Here is a 26,556-nt window from a genome sequence, read left to right on the forward strand (position 1 = left end):
AGGACTTAAAGGAGTTAGTATATGTAAGATACTTAGAAGAACACTTAACATATAGCAATGCAGTGCAAATTTTAGCGATTATAATTATCGTGTGCTAGACAGTCATTTAAAATAGAATGTTGTTTATTCTCCAATCATAATATAAAAATAAAACTATATTGTCATTAAAATGTTCTTCAACGCAAATTACTAAAAGATAATAAAGCAATAATTATGGAATACTTCAATGAACCATTAAGAGTCAACAATTTGATACCCAGCCCAGCTAAAATTCAGGCACAAGTGCCCAAAAAACACATTATCTGATATGCAAGTATATAAAGTATTTTTGTCTGTATCAAAAATTGAAATAAAAATAAATATGAGTAGAAAAAGTATAGTATAAACAATAGTTTAAAATCCTTATACTAGATATAAGAATCAATTCAAAATGGACTAAAAATTTAAGTAAAACACTTAAAACTATTAAAACAAGGGAAGATAACCTAGGAGATATCATTCTGAACCTAGGACCTGGCAAAAATTTCATGACGAAGATGCCAAAAACAATTGCAACAAAAACAAAAATTGACAAATGAGACCTAATTAAACTAAAGAGCTTTGGCACAGCAAAAGAAACTATCACCAGAATAAACAGACCACCTACAGAATGGGAGAAAATATCTGCAAAGTATGCATCCAACAAAGATTGATTCTAATATCCAGAATCTATAAAGAATTTAAACAAACCATCAAGCAGAAAAGAACCCCATTAGAAAGTGGGCAAAGGACATGAACAGACACTTTTCAAAAGAAGACATATGTGGCCAAAAAGCATATGAAAAAATGCTGCATCACTAATCATTAGAGCAATGTAAATCAAAACCACAATAAGATATCATCTCATACCTCTCTGAATGATCATTATTTAAAAGTCAAAAATAACAGGTGCTGGTAAGGTTGCAGAGAAAAGGGAACACTTACACACTGCTGGTAGAAATATACATTAGTTCAGCCATTACAGAAATCAGTTTGGCCATTTCTCAAAGAACTCTAAGCAGAATTACCATTCTACCTAACAATCCTATTATTAGGTATATACTCAAAGGTATACAAATCATTCTGCCATAAAGATACATGCACATGTATGTTAATCACAGCGCTATTCACAACAGCAAAAACATAGAGTCAACCTAAATGCCTGTCAATGGTAGACTGGATAAAGAAAATGTGGTACATGTACACCATGGAATACTAAACAGCCATAAAAAAGGATGAAATCATGTCTTTTGCAGCAACATGGATGTAGCTAGAGGCCATTATCCTAAGTGAAGTCACACAGGAACAGAAAACCAAACACCACATGTTCTCACTTATAAGTGGGAGCTAAATGATGAGAACACACGGACACAAAGGAACAACAGACACCAGGGCCTACTTGAAACTGGAGGGAGGAAGGAGGATGAGCATCAAGAAACTTAACTTATCAAGTACTGTGCTTATTACCTGGGTGGCAAAATAGTTTATATACCAAACCCCCATGACATGCAATTACCTATATTACAACAAACCTGCACATTTACCCCTGAACTTAAAGTAAAAAATGCATGAATAAACGCAATGAATAAAATATACACTAAATCTAAGTAATTGTTGTTAAAAGATCACAAAACAATGTATATGTCAAAAAATAGTTCTTGAAAGACAAGTATTAAATATAAATAAAAGAGATATAGAAACAACAAACTGAGAAGTGAAAAGGAGAATAATGAGATAGGGGAGAAATCAAAGAGAATAGGAAATGCGTCTATCCTGGTTTCTATTGTATTCCCAATGCTAGGTCAATGCCCAGCAAGGAGTAGGTCCTCAACAAATGTTTATTGAATGAGTGAACATTCACTCAAAATATTGCAGAAGGATAAATTAACATGAAATTTTAGTTTTTATTATTAAAACCAGACACACATTAGTATTACACATCTGTAATTAACTACCAACAGAGTAAAAATTGAATGTTTATATTCCAATTTTAGATGATAGACAAAATATAATTGATAAGAGAAAAAAACAGCAATGAAATATGAGAAACACAAAACAAAAAACAAGAGAAGATCAAACTTAATAGTTTGTTCGTATGTTATTAAAATGAGCTCTTGATTAGTGAAAACAACTTGTGTTTATGTTTAAAACAAAATTCAGCTACATACTGCTTATGAAATGGTCAGTTAAAATAACTCAGAAATGTTGAGAATAAGTTTTGTAACTGTTATCTATCAGTTATCTGTTATCTATCAGGGAATAGATATCTATCTGTTATCTATCAGGGAATCCCTATTATCTACCAGGAAAACAAAAAATAAAGTAGGGATAAAGAATGTGAATATTTGACTAATTAATTAACGTAGGAACTCTTTGTACCTTAAAAAGAAAGATCAGAAACTCTTTTCAAGGATCAGTGGAATGTAGGATTATTACATTTGTATATGAAACTAAAAAACAATCCCTACGCAAATACCCCAAAGTAAAAATTGTAAAGGCCATCTTTGATGGCTTCAATTTAACAAAATAAGAAATTATTGTCTTACTATTTCACATTTTTAGAATTGTCACTAAATAAAAATGTTAAATGCTTTTATAATAGTTGAGTCATAGGAAAAAATATGTAATTATAAAATCTTTACAATATAAAGAAAATGAAGATACTGCTTATTAGATTGATAACACAATTGAATTAGAACAAATTCAAAAACCTAACTTTGTTATTAAAATATTAGTTCATCAAAACAAATAAATTACGCATTAAACTGAAGAAAAAATAAATGGAACAATAAAAACACACCTAAAGTTGGCCAGGCCTGGTGGCTCGAGCCTATAATCCCAACACTTTGGGAGGCTGAGGCAAGCAGATCATCTGAGGTCACGAGTTCGAGACTAGTCTGGCCAATATGATGAAAATCCATCTCTACTAAAGAAAAAAAAAAAATACAAAAATTATCTGAGTGGGTGGTGTACACCTGTAATCCCAGCTACCCAGAAGTCTGAGGTAGGAGAATCACTTTAACCCTGGAAGCAGAGGTTGCAGTGAGCTGAGATCGCACCACTACACTCCACTCTGAGCAACAGAGTAAGACTCCATCTCAACAAAACAAAACAAAACAAAACACCTAAAGTTAACAGGCAAAGTAAATATTACATTAAAATACCAAAATGTATTAATTAGAAAATACAGAATTGATTAACACAATAGCTGATTGTTACAAAATTTCAATTAACAAAATTATAAATATTAAAAGTAATAAAGGAGTATGCAGAGAAAAATTTTAAACAAAATATGATAATCTCAAGATATTCACTGATATATCTTGGAAAGTAAGTACCAGAATTTACTTATGATATTGTAGAAAACCTGAATATCTAATAACCATGGAAGAAATGAAAATGTTATTTTAAAATATGTAAAAGAAAAGACATTGTGGCTGAACAGTTTTATTAAGAATTTTTTTCAAACTTTCAAGGAACATGTAATTACTATGCTATATAAAATTAGAAACCAAAGGAAAATCTAGGAAGCTTTTCATTTTATGAAGCTTGCATAGCCCTGATTCAAATTTGAGAGAAATACAAACTACAGGTGAATTTCATTTTATAAGCAGAGATGTAAAAACTTAAATAACATACCATAAAATAAAAATTAAAAGCAACATATAAAGAACTACGCGTTAAAACCAAACAGCAATACCACAATGCAAGAACAGACCATAACTCATCGCATCAACTACGGATAATAAGACAACCTATGTTGCTTAGGTTGAATTTTCTAATCAATACAATAAGACTTTTGGAAAGGAAGAGGCAATTTAGTATTATTTGCAGTTGAGAAAATTACATGGTTAACAACCTCGAAAGAATCAACTAAAAAAATTCTGAAGTGCTATTAAGAGATTTTAATAAGTTGAAAAGATATAAATCAATACGACAAAAAGCCATTGCTTCCTATATTCTAGTCATAACCAGTTAGAGGTGGAAAAAAAGGAAAGAAATAGCCGGGCATGGTGACTCATGCCGAGACTGCACCACTGCACTCCAGCCTGGGCAACAAGAGCGAAACTCCGTCTTAAAAAAAAAAAAAAAGGAAAGAAGGAAATAATCCGTAATCCATTTGTATAGGAATAATCATAGTAAGTAAAGTGAAAAAAATATGACGGGCATGGTGGTTCATGCCTGTAATCCCAGCACTTTGGGAGGCCAAGGGGGGCGGCAGATCACCTGAGGTCAGGAGTTCGAGACCATCCTGGCCAACATGGTGAAATCTCATCTCTACCGAAAATACAAAAATTAGCCAGGCATGGTGGCATGGGCCTGTAATCCCACCTACTCAGGAAGCTGAGGTAGGAGAATCACTTGAACTCAGGAAGCAGAGGTTGCAGTGAGCTGAGATCATACCACTGCACTCCAGCCTCAGCAACAGAGTAAGACTCCATCTCAAAAAAAATAAAAAACATAAAACATATAAAATGAAATTTCAAATGTTTTCTGATATCTATATCTATTCATGTTCTTATGCATATTTATGTCAATATTTATTTATCTACACAGTGTTCCTAGATGGTAAGAACAAATTTGCAAAGGTATCAGTTCTTATATTAGTTTACAGATTTGATGCAATTGCTATTAAAGTCTCTAAATAATCTCGTAAGTATACAATTGTAAAGTTTATCTGGAATGAGTCTGACCATCCAAGAACATGAAAATATATGAAGTGGAAAATTCTCTACTAAATATTAAAATTCATCATATAAATGTAATATTTAAGACAGTAAAATACAGGTACTAGAATAGACATGTGAAACCAGGAAGGTAGTTCAGAAAGAGATTCTAATGGATTTATTTTTAACATATGGTAAAGATTCCTGAGCACCATTTACTGAGTCCTTTGTTCTGTCTTACAAACTAGTAGTGGTGTTCAGTACTAGTACTAGTACTCAGTAATGGTGTTCTCTACTAGTTTGTAACAGAGAGCAAAGGACTCAGTAAATGGTGCTCAAGTAAAGGGTTAACTACTTGGAATAAAGTAAGACTATTATTTCTCATTATGCCATATACCAAAATTTCAATGAACTTAAGACAAATGATAAAGTTGAAACCAGTTTTCAAAAAACACAAAAATATATAGGCGAATGAGATACTTGGTTTTGTTTCCAAAAATATATTTAAAATTCTAAAGATTGAAATATGCAATCTAGGAAAATATATCCCACATATATGAATGGAAAAAATAATGTATAATAATATTTAACACATAAAATCTCAGTAAAACAATAGACAGTTCACAGAATAAGTCAACATGGCCACAAAATGTGAAAATGTTAAACCTCAACAATTAAAAAGAAATTCAGGTTTTAAACACAGGCCACTTTCAATCTATTAAATTAACAGAACTAGCACAACAGTTCTAGGAATGTAAGAATATATATCAATATCCTTAAAAATTTTATATAAATTTTTTTATACTTATAGTAATCTCTTGTAGGGAAACAAAAATGTGAAAATATATAAACACCCTCAATGTTGACATTGATAACTATAGTGGCATAATTCAATAAGTTATACGTCTATGTGATTTAATCTTACTCATTCACATTGTACTATAAAACTTTGAGAAATTTTAATGACACAGAAATTAAAATGTTGAGTTTTTAAAAGCACAGTTAAAAATGTTGAAAATATGTTTAAGAGGTATTTTATATATATTCATATTCACACCTAGTGTATACACATTTAGGAAACTCCAAGGAAATTCACTGAAATGTTAATAGTGGTCTTTGTTCGATTAATGGTGAGATATATTTTCTAACATTTCATATTTTCTAAAATGAATATAGATATATATTACAATGATAAATGAAAAAGCATTGCTATAAAATGAGACAGAGAATATTACAATGTAGTTTAGAAACAATGTCATTCAAAATGTTTCTACTGAAAAAAAAGTAACCGTCCATTATTGATAGATTTCATTTATACAGAAACCTCATTTCCTATCAGTTTTTGATAAATTAGTGATCATTGTACTTTGCTCTAAAATGTAAATAGCTCCCTTCTTCCACTGACAAAGCACAGATTTGTTGGTCTTCATGAAAATATAAAATGTATATACATTAAGAAGTATAAGCATATTCATTCAAAACTATACTTTTTAGCTCTTGACACTGAACATTTATCATCTTTTAATATATGAAGCATATTATTTTAAAAATATATGTGCATATGTGTTTTAGGCACATACGTGGAATTCTATGTATTTTTCTTGTCCAAATAAAGTAAACCATTTAGAACCTTTCAGGGTAATTATGATCATATAGCTTAAACATCAATTACAGGGAATGAATAAATGTTTCCCCAGATTCTAGCAGGTTTTCCCGCCTTTCTCTTCCTTCCAAAATCCCAAAATGAAGTTCCAAGAGGATGTATTTCTCTTTCCTAGCTTCTAATTAGCCCAGTCTTTGGTTTAGTTGGCAAAGGAGACTTTTGCATAACCAATAGCTCTCTTTCAAAAAAGACTGATGTGGGAGATTGTGAAAGATCTACAAAGGTCCCATCACCTTCAGTAGGGTCCATCTGAGCACCCAAACAGAAGCCTCCCAGCCATGATTACCCCACATGTCACATAGGGAATGTATTTAACACATGCAATCATGGATTACTCCCTTTCCATCATCCTTTTTCTACTGGCACAAGTCAGAGGTGCTGTTCCAAGTGGAAAATGTGGGTTCACACAGCAATTTAGAGTGTGCATTGCTTTTTTGTTTGTGGGACACTGGAAGATAGGCCTGGCACAGTTCATCCTTCTCAAGTGCTTAATGCCATCTCTGGGGACAGGAATATCACGAGCCTACAAAAACATAGCTTTTAGCTGCTTGGTGTTGAAAATTTCAGGCAAAATTCCAAAAGCCCTCAAAGCTAATACTGAGTTGACAAAGTGCCAAAACCTCTCTGGCATTAAATTTCCACTCTTTATTTTTCCCCTTCAGGTTAACAGCTTGTGAAAATAATAATGTGATAATGCCACCCTGTGTTCCAAATATCTCGAAGCACGATCTTGTTAAGCTTTGGTGTCCCTTTGAGACTAATGTGAATTGAGCCGACTTATTCATTTTACAGATGAGAAAACCCCTCAGGAGATGAGTCAAATGTCTGAGTGATGGCCCTGCAGACTTACCATGTAGGTCCCAGGTCTAAATTGAATTCTCCAAACAAGGCCAAGTGTTGTAGGAAAGGACCTGAAAAACTCAGCTAACATCACAAAGGGCCAAAGAAAGATTCATAGAGGTTACTAGGCAGGCTAGGGTAATAAACTAGTGAAAGTGGTGAAAACACATATTCCAGGAGGGGCAACAAGGCATAGTCTAAGCATAGCAATAAAGCACAGGCTAAGCATGTGGCCAACTGGGATCAACGAGAATCACCATGGTCATTAGTAGATCTAATGTAACATCAGGGGCAGCTTACAACATCAGGGACACTGGATTTTGGCTTTTTTTAGTTTATCTGAGACCCTCTCATAATTACAGAATACACTGCTTTGCATATTACAGTAAGGAACAGGACTCTATCCCCCATTATAGAAGTAATTCCCTTCCCTGAATTCTAGCAATCAGGCCTGAATGCATAATCTAAACCAGTCAATGGCATGGCCCAGTTCAGGACTTTGAATCTGGAAGAAGTGTCTCAGAAAAGTGAGGGGTATTTTTGAACTGCGTAGCCATTGCATCCAATGTATTGTGAGGCCAACAGCATTCCAATAATGTTGTCTCTTGTGTGTGCCTTTCCATGGGTTCTTCTTTTTCTGAGCCTGATTCTCTAGCCTTCCTGTCAATTTAGTGAGCTATCTGTTGTGTTTCTAATAAATTATTTTTCGGCTTAAATTACCTAGGGTCAAGTTTGCAACCTGGAAGACTGAAATTAGCAATGGTCGAGGCTGCAGTAAAATTAACATCAAGCATATCTAGCAGGCTATACCAGGTTTATAGCAACAGGAACTGTGGGTTTGGAGAAAGAAGTCTTCCCATAGTAGAACAGAAGCCCAGGTATGGCAGAAAGTGCTCTAAAATCTACTTTATTTTCTTATTTCTATGTAACCTGTAGGATATTTCCCAATCTCCCCTGCAGTTAGGTATGGCATGTGTATTAGTCCATTTTCATACTGCTATGAAGAAATATCTGAGACTGAGCAATTTATAAAGAAAAAGAGGTTTAATGAAATAACAGTTTCACCTGGCTGGGGAGGCCTCACAATCATAGCAGACGGTGAAGGAGGAGCAAAGGCACATCTTACATGGTGGCAGGCAAGAGCATGTGTGCAGGGAAACTGCCCTGTATAAAACCATCAGATCTCATGAGACTTGTTCACTATCATGAGAACAGCACAGGAAAAACCTGCTCCCATGATTCAATTACCCCCCACTGGGTCCTTCTCATGACACGTGGGGATTATAGGAGCTGCAATTCAAGGTGAGATTTGGGTGGGGACACAGACCAACCATATCAGCATGTGACTGGGTTCAGTCAAAAGAATGTGAGTTGAGTGAGGTGTGCCTCTTTCAGAATGGGCCCACGAGAACCTCCCACATGTGCCCTTTTTCCTTTCTATTTTGCTAGAAGGGAGACAACTGGAGGGTGGTCTTGAAAGCCACGTGTTGAAGATGGCATAGCTCCCACCATCCTGGGTTCTCTGAATGACTATATGAAGAAGGCTCACCCCACTGTATTGCTTCGCCTTTCACTACTGATGCCTAATCAGGAAATAAAAACTGCTGTTTGGGAGCTATTATACTTTGGGAGATCCCTTTGTTACAGCATAGCCTAGATTCACCATGTATGATAAATTAATCAAGCAAAGATTCAAGTTCAGAGCGGGGCCAGTAGCTATGCTGACTTGATGTTGACCCCTTGAATTGATGGTCTACAGCTTCAGGATTTCTCCCAATTTATAAAAGAACAGACGACAATTGGAACAGAATCTTTAAAGGTATATGATGCAGATATAGCTACACAGGTTGAAAGGATACAGGCAAAAGAGAAAAAAGCTCATTAGAGATTTGACAGTCCTAAATAGAATCATAGAATTGATTAGGGATCAATAAATTCTAAATTTTTCATTTCTTTTTCATGCATTGTAGCATCTCTATGCTAGGGATAATGAAAAGATAAATTATAACTCCAGTTCTGCTTTTTTCTCCTTTAACCTAGTTTTCCCTTTTCAAATAGATCCAAGTGATGCATCTTACTCTCCCTCCTGGGATTTTTTCAACTCCTGAGGTTTAAAATAAAACCCACCTGGGGTTTTATTTCCCAGTTTTCCCCTTTCTTACTCCTTTACAAGTGGGTGGTTTCTCAAGGAGCGCAGGGAGGATTAATCATCTCAGTTCTTTTAATCACAAGGTATGTACCCAATACATATTTGTTGAATGAAGAAATTATTGTTTTCTTTTTTTAATGAGACAACACTGCACTGATGACTCTTACCCATGTCTAAGTTGGAAAAGACCTTAGAGATCACATAGACCTTCTGCTACATATGCACACACACCATTAGGGAGTCCCCTTCTATAGCATCTTTTATGTGGGTCATCCAGTGTGACTCATATTTCTGGTGATGAGAAGCTCAATGCTTTATTCCTATACCATTGAAAAATAGCTCTGTCCTTCTTTTGTTTTTTTTTTCTTTTGAGACGGAGTTTCACTCTTATCGTCCAGGCTAGAGTGCAATGGCATGATCTCGGCTCATTGCAACCTCCACCTAGTGGGTTCAAGTGATTTGCCTGCCTCAGTCTGTAGCTGGGATTACAGGCACCTGCCACCACACTCAGCTAATTTTTGTATTTTTAGTAGGGACAGGGTTTCATCACTTTGGCCAGGCTGGTCTCGAACTTCTGACCTCAGGTGATCCGCCCACCTCGGCCTCCCAAAGTGCTGGGATTACAGTCATGAGCCACTGCACCAGCCTGTAATTATTTTTTAAAAATTTCTCCATAAATCTTCCACTGATTGGTCAGTGTTGAGGTCCCTTACAAGTCACATATTCTGATAGAAATCCCTTGCCCAGGGGTCAGTAAATTGGTTGCTATCTCCAAATTATCATTCCATTCACAAGTCTTTGTCTTCTCCACCAAGACATCAGAAAAAATCTTCAAAAGTCCAGATACAATGCTTGTATTTATATTTCTAGGAATCTCAACGAAAATTAAACATAAGCAAATTTGTAAGAATTGCTCTAAGGCACCGAAGCTTTATATTCTTTCATACCTACTGTCACATCATTACGCTGAGTCTGTCTTTGACTGCTTTTAAAAATGGATATTTACTATGTCATGGGTAGTCAATGTACATGCTTTCTATACCAACATTGTATTCTACACAGTACATTTCCATCAGTTTCAAAGCACACAAAATGAAACCCAAGGTGGAGAAGTGGGGTTTTATTTCCTGCCATTGTTGTGCACAGGAGTCAGAGATCGAGCACTAAAACAGCATTCTAGAGAAGCATGCTACTTAGGTCAATCCAGAATGTTGGATTCAAAATGTGTATTGCATCAAGATGGGTCTTATTAATGGAGTCAGGGACTGTGTGATGTAGCGTGTCAACTCCAGAAGTGTAGATGAAATGGTGTCAAAAATCCAAGAAGAGAGTCAGAATTACACGACAAATTAGGCAAGATGGAAGTGGCCTGACTTCACCCTAGGACTGGCTGCCTGGATGTGTACTTGTTCTTTACATGCTCCACCTTAAGTTTATTTATGAGGGAGAGTGAAATCCAGAGGGACTGGAATTTGAAAGATTAGTCAAAGTGAGAAAAGCATCATATCCAGACATTTCTATTTGGATAATATTCTCGGACTTTCAGCTATGTGTATATCTTCCATGAAAAGTCCCTAAGCTCTTTTCAGTTCTCTGGAAAATGTAAGATTATTCCATCATTTCTTGTAATACTTAATGTAAATCTCAAATCAGTCAGGTCATATCTAGTTAGGTCCATCAAGTAATATAAAGTAGGAATGTGCCTTGCAAATAAAATTGGGACAGAGAAAGGAACAACAGTAAAACATAGTAACTGAGGACAAAAATCACTTGATAGAAAGTTTTATGCTGAATCATGATTCTATAGTGATTCTCTGGGATTCTAGGGTACCTCTCTTGAGCCTCTAATGTCCACTGAGCCCCTTAGAGTGTTAGAAACATACTAAAACAAGCCTAGAACCCATTTGGAATCAATCAGCATCCTGCTCACTGAAATAACCCCAAGGATCCCTATGCCCCTCTAAGAAGCTACCATTTCGGATCTTCTTGCAACACATTCCAGTTTCAGGATCTTCCCTACTGGAACTGCTCCTGTTGGGACTGTAGCTAGAGGAGCTGCTTCTACAGGAATATGTGATGTAGACTGATGCAACAGAGATGAGTCTGAATACCTTGGATGTAAGAACTATTTCCAAGATCAACTAATCTTTCTTAGTGCCAAAAAGGGTTAAAATCAGCAGTAAAAACCACACCTGCCAATTAACTGCCTCTATATTCAGCCAGCTTGTAAAGCATCCTAACTAGGGTGGCTTTCATAAATAAATATGCCCCTACATTCTTTGTAGCCAAAGGTTATAAATCCCTTGCAAGGGTGGGTGGACCACAGTAAAGAGATCTGGGAGCATATTTTTACATTGGCAAGAAAAGCAAAATGTCACTCAACTAAATTTAAGATTGTTCACATACATCTGCTACCACCAGAATGTTATTTAAAAGGAAAGAAAGAAAGAAAAAGAAATGTGAATATCTAATAGTTTAGCTCTGAACATTTTTCTACTGTTCAGGTGACTGTTTCAATAATGATTGAAAGGCTATCAAAACAGAAGCAAACATGTGTTTGTAGTTTGTCATACAGCAACAATTTCTGGTCAAATAAATACATAGGCAATGATATCTCAACTACAGAAAAGTGTGTGTGCTGGATAACTGTAGTTATAAATATATCACTAAAATGTTTGCAAAAAAAGCAGCAAATATAAAATTTTACATTCTGACAATATCATAAATGAATCACATCATTCAGAGAGACAGAGACAAAGATCAAATAAATTTCTGAATCAGGTACATCTCCTCCAGACACCATTTCAGAGCAAGCAGATGCATTTTATGACATGAATCTTGGATTCTTCTGGATTAGAATGTATAATTTAATAAACCAGAATGATTTGTCCAAAGTTCATCAGGGGCTGGAAATGGATACAGTTTACCATAAGGGAACAATTTAAGTTTAAAATCACAGAGGTACATGCAATAGTGTGTGAAAAGTCCTACTTACCTATTAACCAAAGCAGAATAATAAAATTTGGGGAAATGAAACTTAAAAAAACTGAAATCATAAATCTACCTTTCATTCTTTTCAAAAACTAAGGCCTTTTAAATACTGACATCAATTACAGAAATTATCAGTGGATCTATTGAGGAAAGATGACAAAAATGTATACCAAGGTCTCCTTTACATAAAATTGTTACATTCTCTAAAATTCTGAACTTCATACACTGTCAAAATGTAAGTACCATTTATCCCAAAATCAAATGTCAAATTACCAAAGAGTTAAGAAGGAACAGTAATTCACTTGGAAATTATCCATAACAGAAATAATCCATTATATTTGAATTAGAGGTAGAGCTGAGTAAATTGCATTTACCACTGGTTTTTAAAAATGAAGAATACTACTAAGGGAAATACATTTTATAATACAATAATATAAATATATATGTTTATTAGGTTTTAAAATAAATGATTCTGCATAAATAAATGTTCTGAAACACATTTAAGTTCCTGAGAAAAGAATAATGATTTGTTAAAATTATTTTTTAATGACAATATGTTCTCTTAGAAAAAAATTGAATAGTTAATCAAAATATCTGTTGGGGTCATTCTGGGTAGTAACTCAAAGTATTATTTCTTTGTTGGTTGTGTCATATCATAATATCATAGAACTACACCTTTGATAGCCTTAAAGATGGAGTTAAAAGATGTTTTTGAAGAAACCGTGTGTTTTTATTTCTTGTTTGAACATTTAAATTGAACATTTTGAAACTAATTATTTTCAATAATGCTAAAAGTACTATTTCAATGGCCCATACATAATTTTATAAATTTACTTATTATTTCTACTTATAATAAACTGCCACTCTATACATTTCATACCAATAAATTTGAAATTTTTAAGTCATCAAATACCTCCCATGTACTGACATTAGAATACCTAGGCATTCGTTCTTTTGGTAACTGAAAGTATAATCTAAAGTGAAAAAGTTTAACACTGACCCTCTCAAACTGTACAAATCAGGAACTACTTTCCAAATGAGGCTTGTGCATACAAAGGGCAACAGATTGTACATTTGGAACTATTTATATGTGTATATTAAAATGCTATTTCCAAAGCCATTGTTTTGTCCACTGCAATGCGATTAGTTTTGGTGTACTAAAAAAAAGAATACCCAAACTTAGATTCTCAAAATTCAAAGCATCAAATATCCACATACTAATTATGCAATGAGAAGTATTTTTTTCAAATGAATACTCTGATGTATTTTAAATGCTTAATTCTGAATTTAAAAATGTAATGAAGGCCATCAGCTTTTATAGCTTAAATTTAACCTGACTCAGTTCGACTTTGAAGTTTTCTCTCTTCATATGTACAAATATGATACACCTAAAATAGATGGCAGACATTTGTAAAACTTACACTGTCGGAGTGCTTGCCCTGGTCACAGTCCCACGTTGCAGCACGCTGCGCGGACCTCTCCATGGTGCTGAAGAGTTACTCTTGCCCATTTGAGAGGGAAGAGTTGTTTATTCAAATTGGCTTTGAAAGAAATCCGTAAAGGGTCACCTGGGTTAGCTAGTAAAGTTATCTAAAAAATTTCTGTAACACACACTAAATAGGTGATGCTTTTGCCTTTCAGTTATCAACCACCATGCTCAAGCAGCTCAAAGTAGATTTTGGAGCAGAAATCTTCAAGTACTGGCAAAAAAGAGCGAGAGCTTTCTGGGAGATGAAGTTTGCTGATTTTTGCCAGTGTTCTTCAAATTGATGAAACACACAGAGAAGACGAGGCTACTCGGAGAACAGAGGATTCCAGAAAAGTTCTTGATCTTAATGCAGAAAAGAAGATCCCATTAGTCCAAAGCAGCCAATTCGCTTCATGCTATCATCTGATCTACTTTTTGATTAAACATAATACAATAAAATAGAGTTAAGAATTCCACAAGGCACTGCACACACCATATGAACAGGTCTGCCTCGTTCTAGCCCCAGCCTCGGTCTGCTGAAGATTATCACAGCAGAAATCAGGCTCTGTGGCTTTCACAGATTATCTCTTTCTGAGGCTGAAACACATAAAGAGCCACATGACACCCAATGATGTCATCTCTAAAGCAGGTCACAGTTGCTGCTGTATGTAGATAAAGTCCTTCTACTGAAGTATTTAGCATAGTGATTTTCTTGAAAATCTACTTGCATTAGATAACATGGTCTTCTATGAAAATACTTAACCCTATCGATACAGTGCCATGAAGAGAAAATCAATTTGCTGCTCATATGTGAGATAAGTCTTCCTTTAAGCTAAGATCAGCTTCTAGTGCTGCTTTAAAAAATGAATAACTGCAATTAATTTGTGATGAATATAGTGAAGAAGGGCTTTTCCCTGGAGAAGCTGCTGTGGGAACTAGAGGGTCTCTAAGGATACAGAATCTACTTCTAAAACACCTCTCAGAATATTTAGCATGTCCAAAAATTATTTTTTAATTCAATCCATAAAGATTGCAAAATAAAAATTAAGGCAACCGTCTTCAACTTCTAACAACAGTTTATGTAATAAAATTAAAAAGCTACATAAACAGAAAAACATCTTACTATCTCTGAAACGATTGGGGTATATTTTCAAGTGTTGATTAAAGAAAAACTTTCTTTAACTCACTATTTTTAGATGTTTTTCAGCTCTGAATAAAGTAAAAATAGAAAATTAGCTATATTGTTACTAATCTGTACACCTAACTGGTAATTGATAGTACACATATTCTTTTAAAGAATGTTTAAATGAGCAATGTCCATGACCATTCTTTGCAACATATTTTTCTCTTTCTATTTAGTCACATGCCATAATTATGATTTTCAGTCATAATTGTCATTTCTGCCAGTTAATAAATTATCTAATCCCCTTTCATGCCAACTAAATAATTCTTATAGCCCAAGTGAAGAATAACTTGAAACTAATCTAATCATTGCTTATTAAATGTATTCTTCCCTTAAGGCCAAGTAGATCAAACAAAAGCAGCTTTCCTTGAAGAGCATAGTATTCTGTCATATTTTTGAGAAAGAACCATAAATCTGAGGAGAAAACATTTTTCCACACAACCAGTGCCACTGAACAAATTCTATTAAAGCAATGGTGGTTGTTCTGGCATCTCATCAGGAAAATATTGCCTCACCAGCTTCTCACAGCATATCTATATAATGCTAAAATATTCAAATAAAAATTGAGAAAAAAAATGGATTACCTAAATGTTCTGATCCACTTAGGTTTCCTAAATAAATTAGATAATTTTGTTCAATTTCTACAGCTTAGTGTTTTCTACACTTTAATAATGATGAAGATTATCTGGGGCATTTTTAAAAATTAAAAGTTCCTGTAATCCCAGCACTTTGGGAGGCCAAGGCAGGTGGATCACGAGGTCAGGAGTTCAAGACCAGCCTGGCCAAGATGGTGAAACCCTGTCTCTACTAATAATACAAAAATTAGCCAGGCGTGATGGTGGGTGCCTGTAATCCCAGCTTCTCAGGAAGCTGAGGCAGAAGAATCGCTTGAACCCGGGAAGCAGAGGTTGCAGTGAGCTGAGATCACACCACTACACTACAGCCTGGGCAACAGAGTGAGACTCTGTCTCAAAAAAAAAAAAAAAATTAAAAGTCCCAGGCTGCTTCTCAGATATTCTGACATGATAGATCTGTTGTGGTTCTGGAATCTGCATTTCTTTTAAAAAAAGTTCCAAAAGTAATTATTATTTGGAAAACACTAATTAATATATTATAATATATAAAATCATATAAAAATCAAACTGAATAAAAAGTATTTGTGATTCTTAAAATGATAAAAAAAAAAAAAGCCCAATTTTTGCTTCCTGAAGTATCCAGTGTTGGGCACCCCCTTCTCATTTTCTCAGGTTTCTGTAAGAAAGCATTTTCCTAAAGACTCCCAGCCTCTGATTTCCATCCTTTTCTCCTCTCTACAAAGGTGGAAGGAGTTACACTGATTGGAGGATTAGGCAAAGGAACTGGGTTTCTACAGCTCAGGATCATCCTCCCTCCGTCTCTGTGTGGGATCCAGCTCCCTGCAAAGGATTCACTCTGGCTTGCCCTGTAGGTGAGACTGGTTAAGTTTCTCTCATTCCAAAGTTCAACAGTAAGAGGTCAAATGTTGCCACAGTCAGAGTTACACCCTCAAATCCAGCTTTGACAGGAAATAAAGTTGAGATTTTGATCTCCCTCTGCCTAAATCTCTTATTTCTGAAAATAAATTTCTAAATCAAGAAGGGAAACTGAGTTATTTATTGACTTTCTAAAACTCCATCTTCTAGTACTATTGTTTTGTTGACTAGATTTGTTTTTTATATAAACCCTATGAGCCAGTTAATGCAACAAGTTTTATCTGTGAACTAACTTAATAAAATTTTCATTTGCATAATACAGCTGTATAGATACAGACCTACAAAAAGGACATGTTGTGTGTAAAACTTTCATTGGAAGTTTTATGAAATGCATTCTTCAACTCATTAATTGAATTATTGAGCCACTTAGAGGAAAATTCGAGTTATTGGAATTTTTCTTTAACACCTAGTAACTCTAGGATAATGTTTCCCGAAATGTGTTCCATGGATCCATTAAGTCCAGTAAGATGTGACTCATTTCAGGTTACATGCTCAAAGAAGCATAGAAAATGTGAAAACAATACAGCCTTCCTGCAGAATCAAAATGTGTATAAACTTTAAAAGTCTCAAAGAAGTCGTAAAGTAAATAAATTGACTCATTTTACCTCTCTTCCAATTAACATTTACCAATGTCCTATAAAAATAATATTTCAGGCGCCACATTCAGAGAAATTCTGCTCTAGAAGATGTTTCAGCAGTAAGATTTTTGTTAATAATAGCACCTAAACCTTCTATATAATTAATCAATTAATAGTTATTATTGCCTGTAAGTTATCAACAGCTCTGTTACAAGAATTGTCAACCATGACTGAGGAATTTATAAATTCTGCAAGGGCAGAGGTTGTGTTTATTTTGGTGATCATTGTATTCCCAGTACTTGGCAAAGGTCTGGCACACAGTAGACATTCAAATAGTTGTGGAATGAGTGAATGAATGTAGACCTAATCCAGGGATGTGAATAATTATCCCCCATCCACAAAAATGTCTTATTTACAAAAGACCCTTAGGCTAATGAGCTTTCCAGAAGAAATGAAACACAATGATATATCACACTCCAGTTTCACCACATCTAATTTCTCCTTGGACCCTAAACCATCTTTTATACCCATTCAATGAGTGGAATGTTGGTTTGTTGTTAATATTTTATATATTAGGTGCATATATTTATGGGGTACATGAGATGTTTTGATACAGGTATGTGATGTAAAATAATCACATTATTATCCATTAAGTAATCATGGAGAATGGGGTATCCATCCAAGCATTTATCCTTGTGTTACAAACAATTCAATTATACTTACAGTTATTTTTAAATGTACAATTAAGTTATTACTGACTATAGTCACCCTGTTGTGCTATCAAAGAGTATGTCTTATTCATTCATTCATTACTTTTTTTGTACCCATTACATTAACCATTCCCAGTTGCCCCACTCCAGGCTCCCACTCTCTTTCCCAGGCTCTAGGAACCATCCTTCTGTTCTCTCTTCCCATTAGTTCAATTGTTTTAGATTTTTAGATTCCACAAATATGTGAGAACATGCAATGCTTGTCTTTCTGTGCTTTGGAATGTTTATTTGTAATAATAAAACTGGATTTATTATGTAGGTGCACTCTGTGTCTAAATTAGAGATCTAACAATTTATCTCGCCTAAGCTGTAGAATAAAGACAGAGTTTATGTGAGGACAAATGCCAAGGGTGGACTTGAGGTAAACTACAAAGAAAACAAGTTATTTCTCAACTATCTTTATCAAAGGTGACATACTTGACGTCTAGGTTTTTGCATCTATACTCATAGGTCATTAAGTGTGGAGACTGCTAAGGAAGATTTATTATGTTACTATGGATGAATGAATCAGTGATCAATTCACTGTCAATTTTGCATATCATTCTGAACTCATGCAATGTTTAATATTAGCAGTCCTTCTGAAAAAATTTTAAACCCCCAAACCAAAACAACATGTTTATTTTTAAACCTATCAAGAAAAATTACCCTCAAATCATAATGTTAAAAAATAATTTGGGAAAAGAAATCTCTATTATCAGTCAATATTTAGAGACATAAAAGAGAGTTGATGTTTGTGATATAAATATACTATTTTACATAAAAATATATTTATGCATACTGTCATATATGTTTATATATTATATAATTTATAAAACTTTGGAAAATGAAATACTCTCTCACGCTCTGGTTTGAAAAAAGAGAAATGTATCTACTTCTAATACTAAGAAGACTTCTCTTTTTATATATGGTTAATATATTCTTAGAACCAAAATTTGGAACAAATAGACAAAGAATTTGTGCTATTTAGGGGTCTGAAAGGAAGGATGAAAGATAATGTTTGGATACTAGAACATTAGAATTCATGGGACCTAAATTTATAACAGCTGAGCTTAATACTGTAACCTGTCCCTGACCTGGAAAATCTAGATTATTAAATTGTTAAGTAGCACAAAGCTTATATTCTCTATAGTTTTGTGTTGTTGTTGTTGTTGTTGTTGTTTTTGAGACAGAGTCTTGCTCTGTCACCCAGGCTGGAGTGCAGTGGCACGATCTCAGCTCACTGCAGCCTCTGCCTCCCAGGTTCCAGCGATTCTCCTGCCTCAGCCTCCTGGGTAGCTGGGATTACAGGCGCACACCATCACGCCCTGCTAATTTATGTATTTTTAGTAGAGACGGGGTTTCACTACGTTGGTCAGGCTGGTCTCGACCTCCTGACCTCAGGTGATCTGCCCACCTCGGCCTCCCAAAGTGCTGGGATTACAGGCATGAGCCACCGTGCCTAGCCTATATTCTCTAGTTTTAAATCTCTCAAAATTGTATTAGAAGGGGTCCCAGAAATCCTCTTTTAGGGCTGAGTTTTCCCCCAACCAAGTGTGCCTTTGTAACAGGACGTTCTCCCTAATTAGTCACCAGAGTTTTCTCAATGTACTTAAAGCCTGGAGGTTGTAAATCTGAAAAAGGCAGTAAAGCTTGAGGGTAATGAAGCAGTCCGAATGTTGGTGAATATGCTGTGTTCAACAGCAAGGGTAAGACTGACTTTTAGAAGTATATTTGGAAAGGTTTGGTGGGTCATCTGTTGAATATCCACACTCTTGCTAAAAGCCGGGACACTTAAGCAGTGCTGTTAACCTGTGCATCCCACAGCCTTCACTCTAGAACACTTGAGGTAACAGAGTCTTCAGATGGTCCAAATTGCTGGTTTTGACCCTGCTCAGGACTATAATTCCTCTTGACCAGGAGTGAGGCAAGGTCTGCTGGTAGAAGTTGGGCAGCTGCAGGAATGGCACGTAATTCTGCTTTGCCCAGTGTCCTAAGAATCTGCCTGTTCCTTATTCATCGGGTCTTGGAAGGAAGGAGAACGGTCTGTGCTTGCTTTTACTCTGAGTGTGGGGGTGGTCTCTCAGAGGAGGTCTACTCATTTAGATGCAAAAAGACCCAGTTCATTTTCAGAACTGGAAAATCAATCTTTAGTAAGAGCAGCACTAAAATAAATGCTTAATTTATTACCTTTGTAATGTACAGTTCCAATATATATATTCCTATTCATTCTGGGACATGAGTTGATTCTCATGGATTCACTTGGGGAATCACAAACAAGTACTGTGCCCCTCAATCAGTGTCAAGTTAAAAATTCCATCTCTGCTCTCCACAATTTTTCCACAGCATTTTGAATAAACTCACTGAATGTTTTCAAGAGCAGAGTCAAAATCAACTAACATTTAGTGAGAGCCTTCAGAGTTCCAGGTTCTGTGCTGTAGTTTACACGCGTAGTGCCGTTTAACCTTCACAGCCATCCCAATCCATTTCTGAGGTGGATATTATTTCCAGTTGCAGATGAAGAATGTCCTCTCAAATGATATATCTTGGACACATAGAAATAGTGGCAGAGCTGCTATTTTAAGTCACATCCTCTTACCCAGGCAGCGCCTCATTCCATGAGCCACAGTGCCCCCTATAGGCCAGATCATAATAATATGGGAACCAATGGGAGAGAGTAGGCGTGACCACAAAGCAAGGCCCACGCAGGAGGAGACAATTCTAAGCCAAAAGAGATTGAGAATGTCTCTAAATAATCCCAAAGATTTTTCTGGACTTATTTGTAAGGGCATGCTAATAATTTCTGAAAAGGTTATCAATCTCGGAGTTTAGAAAATACCATACTGTAGTTTCTTTCCATGATAATCCTATTAGACAAGCTACAGATCTCTGGGAGCTGGAAACGAAAAGCAGTAAATATTTTATGATATGAAATTGATTAATAAAAAATACACAAGGCATTTCTTACTGTTGTCCTTTGTGCAATAACTAACATTTTTTAAGGAGAAAAGATTACTCTTTTTAAAAATCATTTTGATATCCACAAGCTCCATTCCCTAACAGTTGCTATTCAAAATTCCTATTTCTAAAACAAATTTTTCTGTTGCCACATGATACATTGTGGTATAAGGGCATTTAATACACAAATTGCTAACATAACTTACTATTATCTTCCCTCCTGTTGCTCTTTAATTTGGCATTGAACAGCTGAGGTTTGAGGTTTTAATCAAGGAGCATTGAATGAAGCAATTTATAAAATCAAATGAGGATTTTAAAAATATTGTTTCATTCACTGTTTATGACTACCAAATTGTAAAACAGTCTTAGAAATGCATGAACTGATTGCTACCCCTACAGCTTGACCATGTCTAAATGCAGCCTTCTTTTAAAATAATATAGTGGAAGAATAAAACATGGAGCTCCAGCCCAATGGGTGGCCCAAGAAAAGGTAGTTATCTCTTTAAGTCTCATTTTCATCATCTGTAAAATGGAGATAATAATAGTGCCTTTCTTTGTATGATCATTGAGAGGATTAAACAAGATAATAGCAGAGTGCCTGGCACAAAACAAGTGCTCAGTTCTTATTAAGATAATGAATTTGAGAACTCATACTTAAACATTACTGTTGTTATATATTTTAAGGCAGAAATGTTCTAAGAACTATATTAAACACTATGCTTAGCCAGAACAATCAGAGCAGAAGCATGCAGAAGCATCATTCTCAGCTGCACACAGGAACTCAACCAGATTAGTGAGCTGATTTCCCATGTAGTACATGCCTGGGTAAGACAGTTGAGATAGGCAATAATTGCAGTTTATTATCGGCTTACTGCAACCTCTGCACTGCAGCCTCATGCAGTATATTACAGCTGGCAATGTCCAGAAGTTAGGTAAGGGCATGTTGGCCTCCATTAAGGTTGTGCTAGAGGTTAGTAGCAGGAAGGTAGGGACTTGGGACAATACAGGCAGTTGACCAGATTTGAGAAGACAGAAAATTGTCTAGGCAGCAACAGCAATAGATTAAACCCAGAGAAAGAGAACTGAGGTTCAATAACCTGGAAAAGATCAAGCAAGAGGCAGGGCCTGAAGAACTCCCCAGGAACACAGCTCACTGACAACATTTGACTTGGACTGAAGGCTTTTAACACAGAAGTTCCAAATGGACTCATGGATGTTAGAGGAAGCTCATTTCTTGATGACAGGCTTAGTCAGTGTAGGCCAGGGGTCATCCTATTCCCTCCATAAACTTGAGGTCAATTCACTGGAGGGTGAGAAAACCAAGTCTTCCTATCTGGGGCTCCCTGAGAGTGTGTATGAACCCAGTGGGTCTGGCAGGCTGGTCAAGGTAGAGCAGAATCACCTTCCTTCCACCAGGAAACTTGTCCGCGGGTAACTGCAACCCCCAAGAGACCTAAGGATGAATCTTCCCAAAAAGGTCCCTGGCAAACTGATGATCATGGCAGATAAAACAAGCTTAGCTCACTAAACTCCAAACAGCTACACATAAAGTTTTCTTTTAAATTATGACTTGGATATTTTACCTAAGTGACAAACTAGAGACTTGGAAACATCCCAACATCTTATATTTTCATATTTTATTTTTTACATTTAGTGTCACATCACTGTCATTATCAATATTTAAGTCATTTGTTATAATCAATAACTTCTATTTGTATTCTGGGCAGGGCCTGCTTGCTTTCTGACAGCTAATTCTTTTTGAAAATCTGTTCTGATTCTAACTTTTTTTTTTTTTTTGAGAAGGAGTTTCCCTCTGTCACCCAGGCTGGAGTGCAGTGGTGTGATCTTGGCTCACTGCAACCTCTGCCTCCTGGGTTCAAGCCATTCATTCTCCTGCCTCAGTCTTCCAAGTAAGTGGGATTACAGGTGCGCACCAGCACACCCAGCTAATTTTTGTATTTTTAGTAGAGACAGGGTTTCACTATGTTAGACAGGCTGGTCTCAAACTCCTGACCTCAAGCGATCTTCCCACCTTGGCCTCCCAAAGTGCTAGGATTACAGGCATTGATTCTCACTTTTTATAGGCAGCCATGGGTGAGCCAGACTGCCATTCACTGAATATAGTCGTCCTTATCCCATGAGCACAGAGCTAAAGGATGATGATATGGTGGGGCTACAGGATGTACTCTCACGTCTGTCAGATATACCTTATGGGAGACCAAATTGCTGGGAATATTTGAGGGAGGAAATATCTTCTACTAAAAACCAACAAGTAACCAGGAAGCTAAGCCAAATTAAATAAGGTAGAACTGTTAGTGAAGCTGTGCAGAGATATAAATGAACTTGATGACTCATGAAAAGGGAAGAACATGCATTTATACACAAAACACTTATGCTAGAATCGAAGCGGTACAGCAGTACAAATATAAAACAAACATATATTCTCATAGAAGTCCAATAAAACCAAAAGGTTAAGCACCCTAAAGCAACACTGAAACTTTTAGATATCACTGGATTCAGCAGCAACTGAGAATTGTCTTGAATTAGGCTGTGAGAAGGTACAAAAATAGTGAATCCAAACATTTAACTCACAAAGTGATTTCTAATATTGAGTTTCCATCATTCAAATAAAATGTTAAAGTCATCTAATTTGCACTTTCTAATGGCATTCACAGCAAAGACATCCTGAACACTCAATTCTCACTTTATTTTTTATTCACAAACCATGAGTTAGACACAAACGAGAAGCCCTGGGGTTTTCCAGTGTGGTTCATGAGTGCCCTCTAGTGATAGTGAGGTCAGTTAGGATAAGCCATTCCCCCAAATAATTGTTTTAAAAAGTGAGGATTCACTAAATGTTCAATTTCTGCTGTCAATTAAAAATAGATCTTCTGCCACTTTTATTTGCATTGCTGTAAACTCAACTTATTCTCTCTCTTTAAATCCATATCTAAGCAAAACCATTTACTAAAGAAAATGCAATGCAACCATCTGAAAACATTTCAAATACAGTAACTTTTACCTGATCCCAAAAAGAATACATTGTTTTGAGTGTTGGGAAACCTTTTTACCACATAATAAACATGATAACCAATAGTAAAGGAAAATTTTTGGAAGTAAAATACTTGTGTAATTACTTCATTTCTCTAACTCTTCAGCATTTCAGTGACTGGTTACAAATGATCACAATGCTTAAATCCACAAAACCCTGGTTCATAAATCCCTCATCACTGATTTCTTCCCACTTTTGGAGTTTTTAGAAAACAAATACTTCCAGCAGTTTCCCTTATTCCTTAACTCTCTATCTCAGATTTCTTAAACTGGTGGCCTGTAGGTCAATTGTGGTCTGTAGGCAGGGTTGCTTTACCTTTTAAATTTTATTACTGGATGCTAACACTTAAAAAATACAGATTTCTGACATCTCCTAAAGAAAGAAAATCACATTTGGCCATGCTTGCCTGTATTGCCACAGGACGACACATTCTCAGGAGCCAAGTGCGCTGCCCTTTGGGTGAGGCCTATGTTCTCCACGTAGCCAGGGGCACAGGTCAGCCACCTCAGTCATGAGGGTGACTTACCTGGTCCCTGGAGGCATTTGAGTTGCAACCCCTGAGTGTGTGACCACTTTGGATTCTTCCTGTAAAAGTTCTCTTTCTACTCCTTATAACCAATCTCATCTTCTATCATATTAGCACCACACAATAAAAGAAACACACAGCACATACCAAAAGAAATATGCTATTATAAAGAAAAAGAAAAAAGACACCTCCGTAATAGAGAAAGGAGAACACATAAATGCAATCTATTTTCTCCAGACTTGATAAAGTTCACTTTGTGCTTATGAATTGTGTCTTCATTTTGAGGTGACAAAACTCTCACCATGGGTTCCTGTGTAGCAAATAAGCAACGTAGATCCTCACTGTCACAAAGCACCTGCTCACATCCCAAGATTTCTCTCTTAGAACCAAAGTCTAGGCTTTCAGTTGAATGTCAAGTCAGGACATAGAAAAAGAAACATGACACTCACGGGTGTGCTGCTGTCGGAGAAGGTGTTCATGCTGACAGAGCTGCTCAGCTTCTCTGAGGAGAGGGAGGGTGGGGACGGGCTCCTCTTCTCCAGGGGCTCCTGCCGCTGCAGGTACTCTCGCCATGCTCGCTGAATGCTGAAACAAAACAAAACAAAAGAAAACAGTACACACATGATTACTGCTGGATCATAGCCCACAGACTCAGAAATTCACAAGGAGTCTGAAGGAATTGGCTTTGGTGACAAGGGAAGTAGAACACACAGAATGTGATGTAGTTAACCAGGAGACCTGAACTTTAACTTCAATTCGGCCACTGAGACTGTCTCCCTGCCTTACTGGTTTGACTTTCACAGACTTGACTGCACTCAACTGGCCTAAAAGAGTCAACTTAATAATAAAATTCAATGGTCAAAACAAACTAATTTGCACAAGTAAATGTACTTTGATTTATGAGACACAAAACCCTTTCAATTTTTCATCTTATATTTTAAATGAGAATAATAAATAGGCTGACTACTACTTCTGCATTCACTCAGTGTGTGATTTCTGAGGGGCCATTCTGTGCCAGGGTCAGCCATAGACTCTGAACAGGGACTCTGCCGTGCACAGCTCCAGAGCTATCCTTTGCATGACTGCAAGGTGAAGGGTGTCAGTGATGTGCTGCACAGTCTGCATGGCCAAATGCAGTGGCCCTGATGTGGGGCACAAGGCAGGCAAAAGCACCGCACCATGGGTTTTATATACTGTGGAAGGGAATAGAAAAAGGACAAAGATTATAAAGAAAGAAATGGACAAAGATTATTCAAGTGTTATGTACTACCCAGAGAATTAATGTAATGTGATCAGGCAGCTATTTCAGGTTTCACCTAAGGAAGTTATTTTCTGTGATTAGTATCAGAAGAAATAAATTATCTTCTGCTTAGGATAATAGAAACCTCTTCTTAGTATAAGCTAACTGACTCCCCCATGGACAGACTGTGTATTAGCCCGTTTTCATGTTGCTATGAAGAAATACCTGAGACTGGGTAATTTATAAAGAAAAGAGGTTTAATTGACTCACAGTTCTGCATGGCTGGGGAGGCCTCAGGAAACTTACAATCATGGTAGGAGGCACCTCTTCACAGAGTAGCAGGAGAGAGAATGAGTGCTGAGTAAAGGGGGAAGCCCTTTGTAAAACCACCAGACCTCCTGAGAACTCACTATCAACAGAACAGCATGGAGGAAATTGCCCCCATGATTCAATTATCTACATCTGGTCACACCCTTGACATGTGGGGATCATTACAATTCAAGGTGAGATTTGGGTAGGGACACAGAGCCAAACCACATCAGACTGGCTTCTGATCTTTGAGATTAACATCTAGGTTTTCATAGGGGGTCACTGAACACAATCTAACCTCTTCTGGGAGTCAGCAGTACATGCAGACCAGTTGTTAGGATTCAGCCTTTTAAAGTAGTTTAAGATAGCTGTATTAATTCCATCACTATCTTTTCTAAACTCCTGGAAGCATCTGATCTTCTGTAATTCTTCCACGCACAACCTAAGTCATTAAAGTTGTTTCTGAATAAACAAACTGATTTATTTTCATTTGACTGGAATAGTTCAAAGATCATTATCAATTCTCAATGGTCACAGGATATAAATAACACAAAAATGCTACCACATTATCGAATTTGTATGTTTCCCTAACTTATTAAAGGTCTGAGAATTATAATGCTCAAGGAAAAGTCCAGAAACTGTAGTGAAAACAATACT

The 26,556-nt window shown here is 36.1% G+C and overlaps 1 protein-coding gene and 1 long non-coding RNA gene across 2 annotated transcripts in view; one reads left to right on the forward strand and one right to left on the reverse strand.

The window, feature by feature from the left end:
- Window positions 1-15,723, forward strand: part of LOC117079289 — a 33,773-nt gene extending 18,050 nt beyond the window's left edge. The window contains exons 2-3 of the long non-coding RNA XR_004435359.1: window positions 7,913-8,066; window positions 13,970-15,723. This is a non-coding gene — a long non-coding RNA (uncharacterized LOC117079289). The remainder of the gene's footprint in view (window positions 1-7,912; window positions 8,067-13,969) is intronic.
- Window positions 15,724-22,806: 7,083 nt separating this feature from the next.
- Window positions 22,807-26,556, reverse strand: part of IQCJ (IQ motif containing J) — a 207,743-nt gene continuing 203,993 nt past the window's right edge. The window contains exon 4 of the mRNA XM_033203005.1: window positions 22,807-24,935. Within this exon, the coding sequence (XP_033058896.1) occupies window positions 24,752-24,935 (184 nt within the window). The 3' untranslated portion in view covers window positions 22,807-24,751. The remainder of the gene's footprint in view (window positions 24,936-26,556) is intronic.

The sequence above is a fragment of the Trachypithecus francoisi genome, unplaced genomic scaffold, assembly GCF_009764315.1.
Source record: "Trachypithecus francoisi isolate TF-2019V2 unplaced genomic scaffold, Tfra_2.0 Lachesis_group0, whole genome shotgun sequence".
NCBI classification, from domain to species: domain Eukaryota; kingdom Metazoa; phylum Chordata; class Mammalia; order Primates; family Cercopithecidae; genus Trachypithecus; species Trachypithecus francoisi.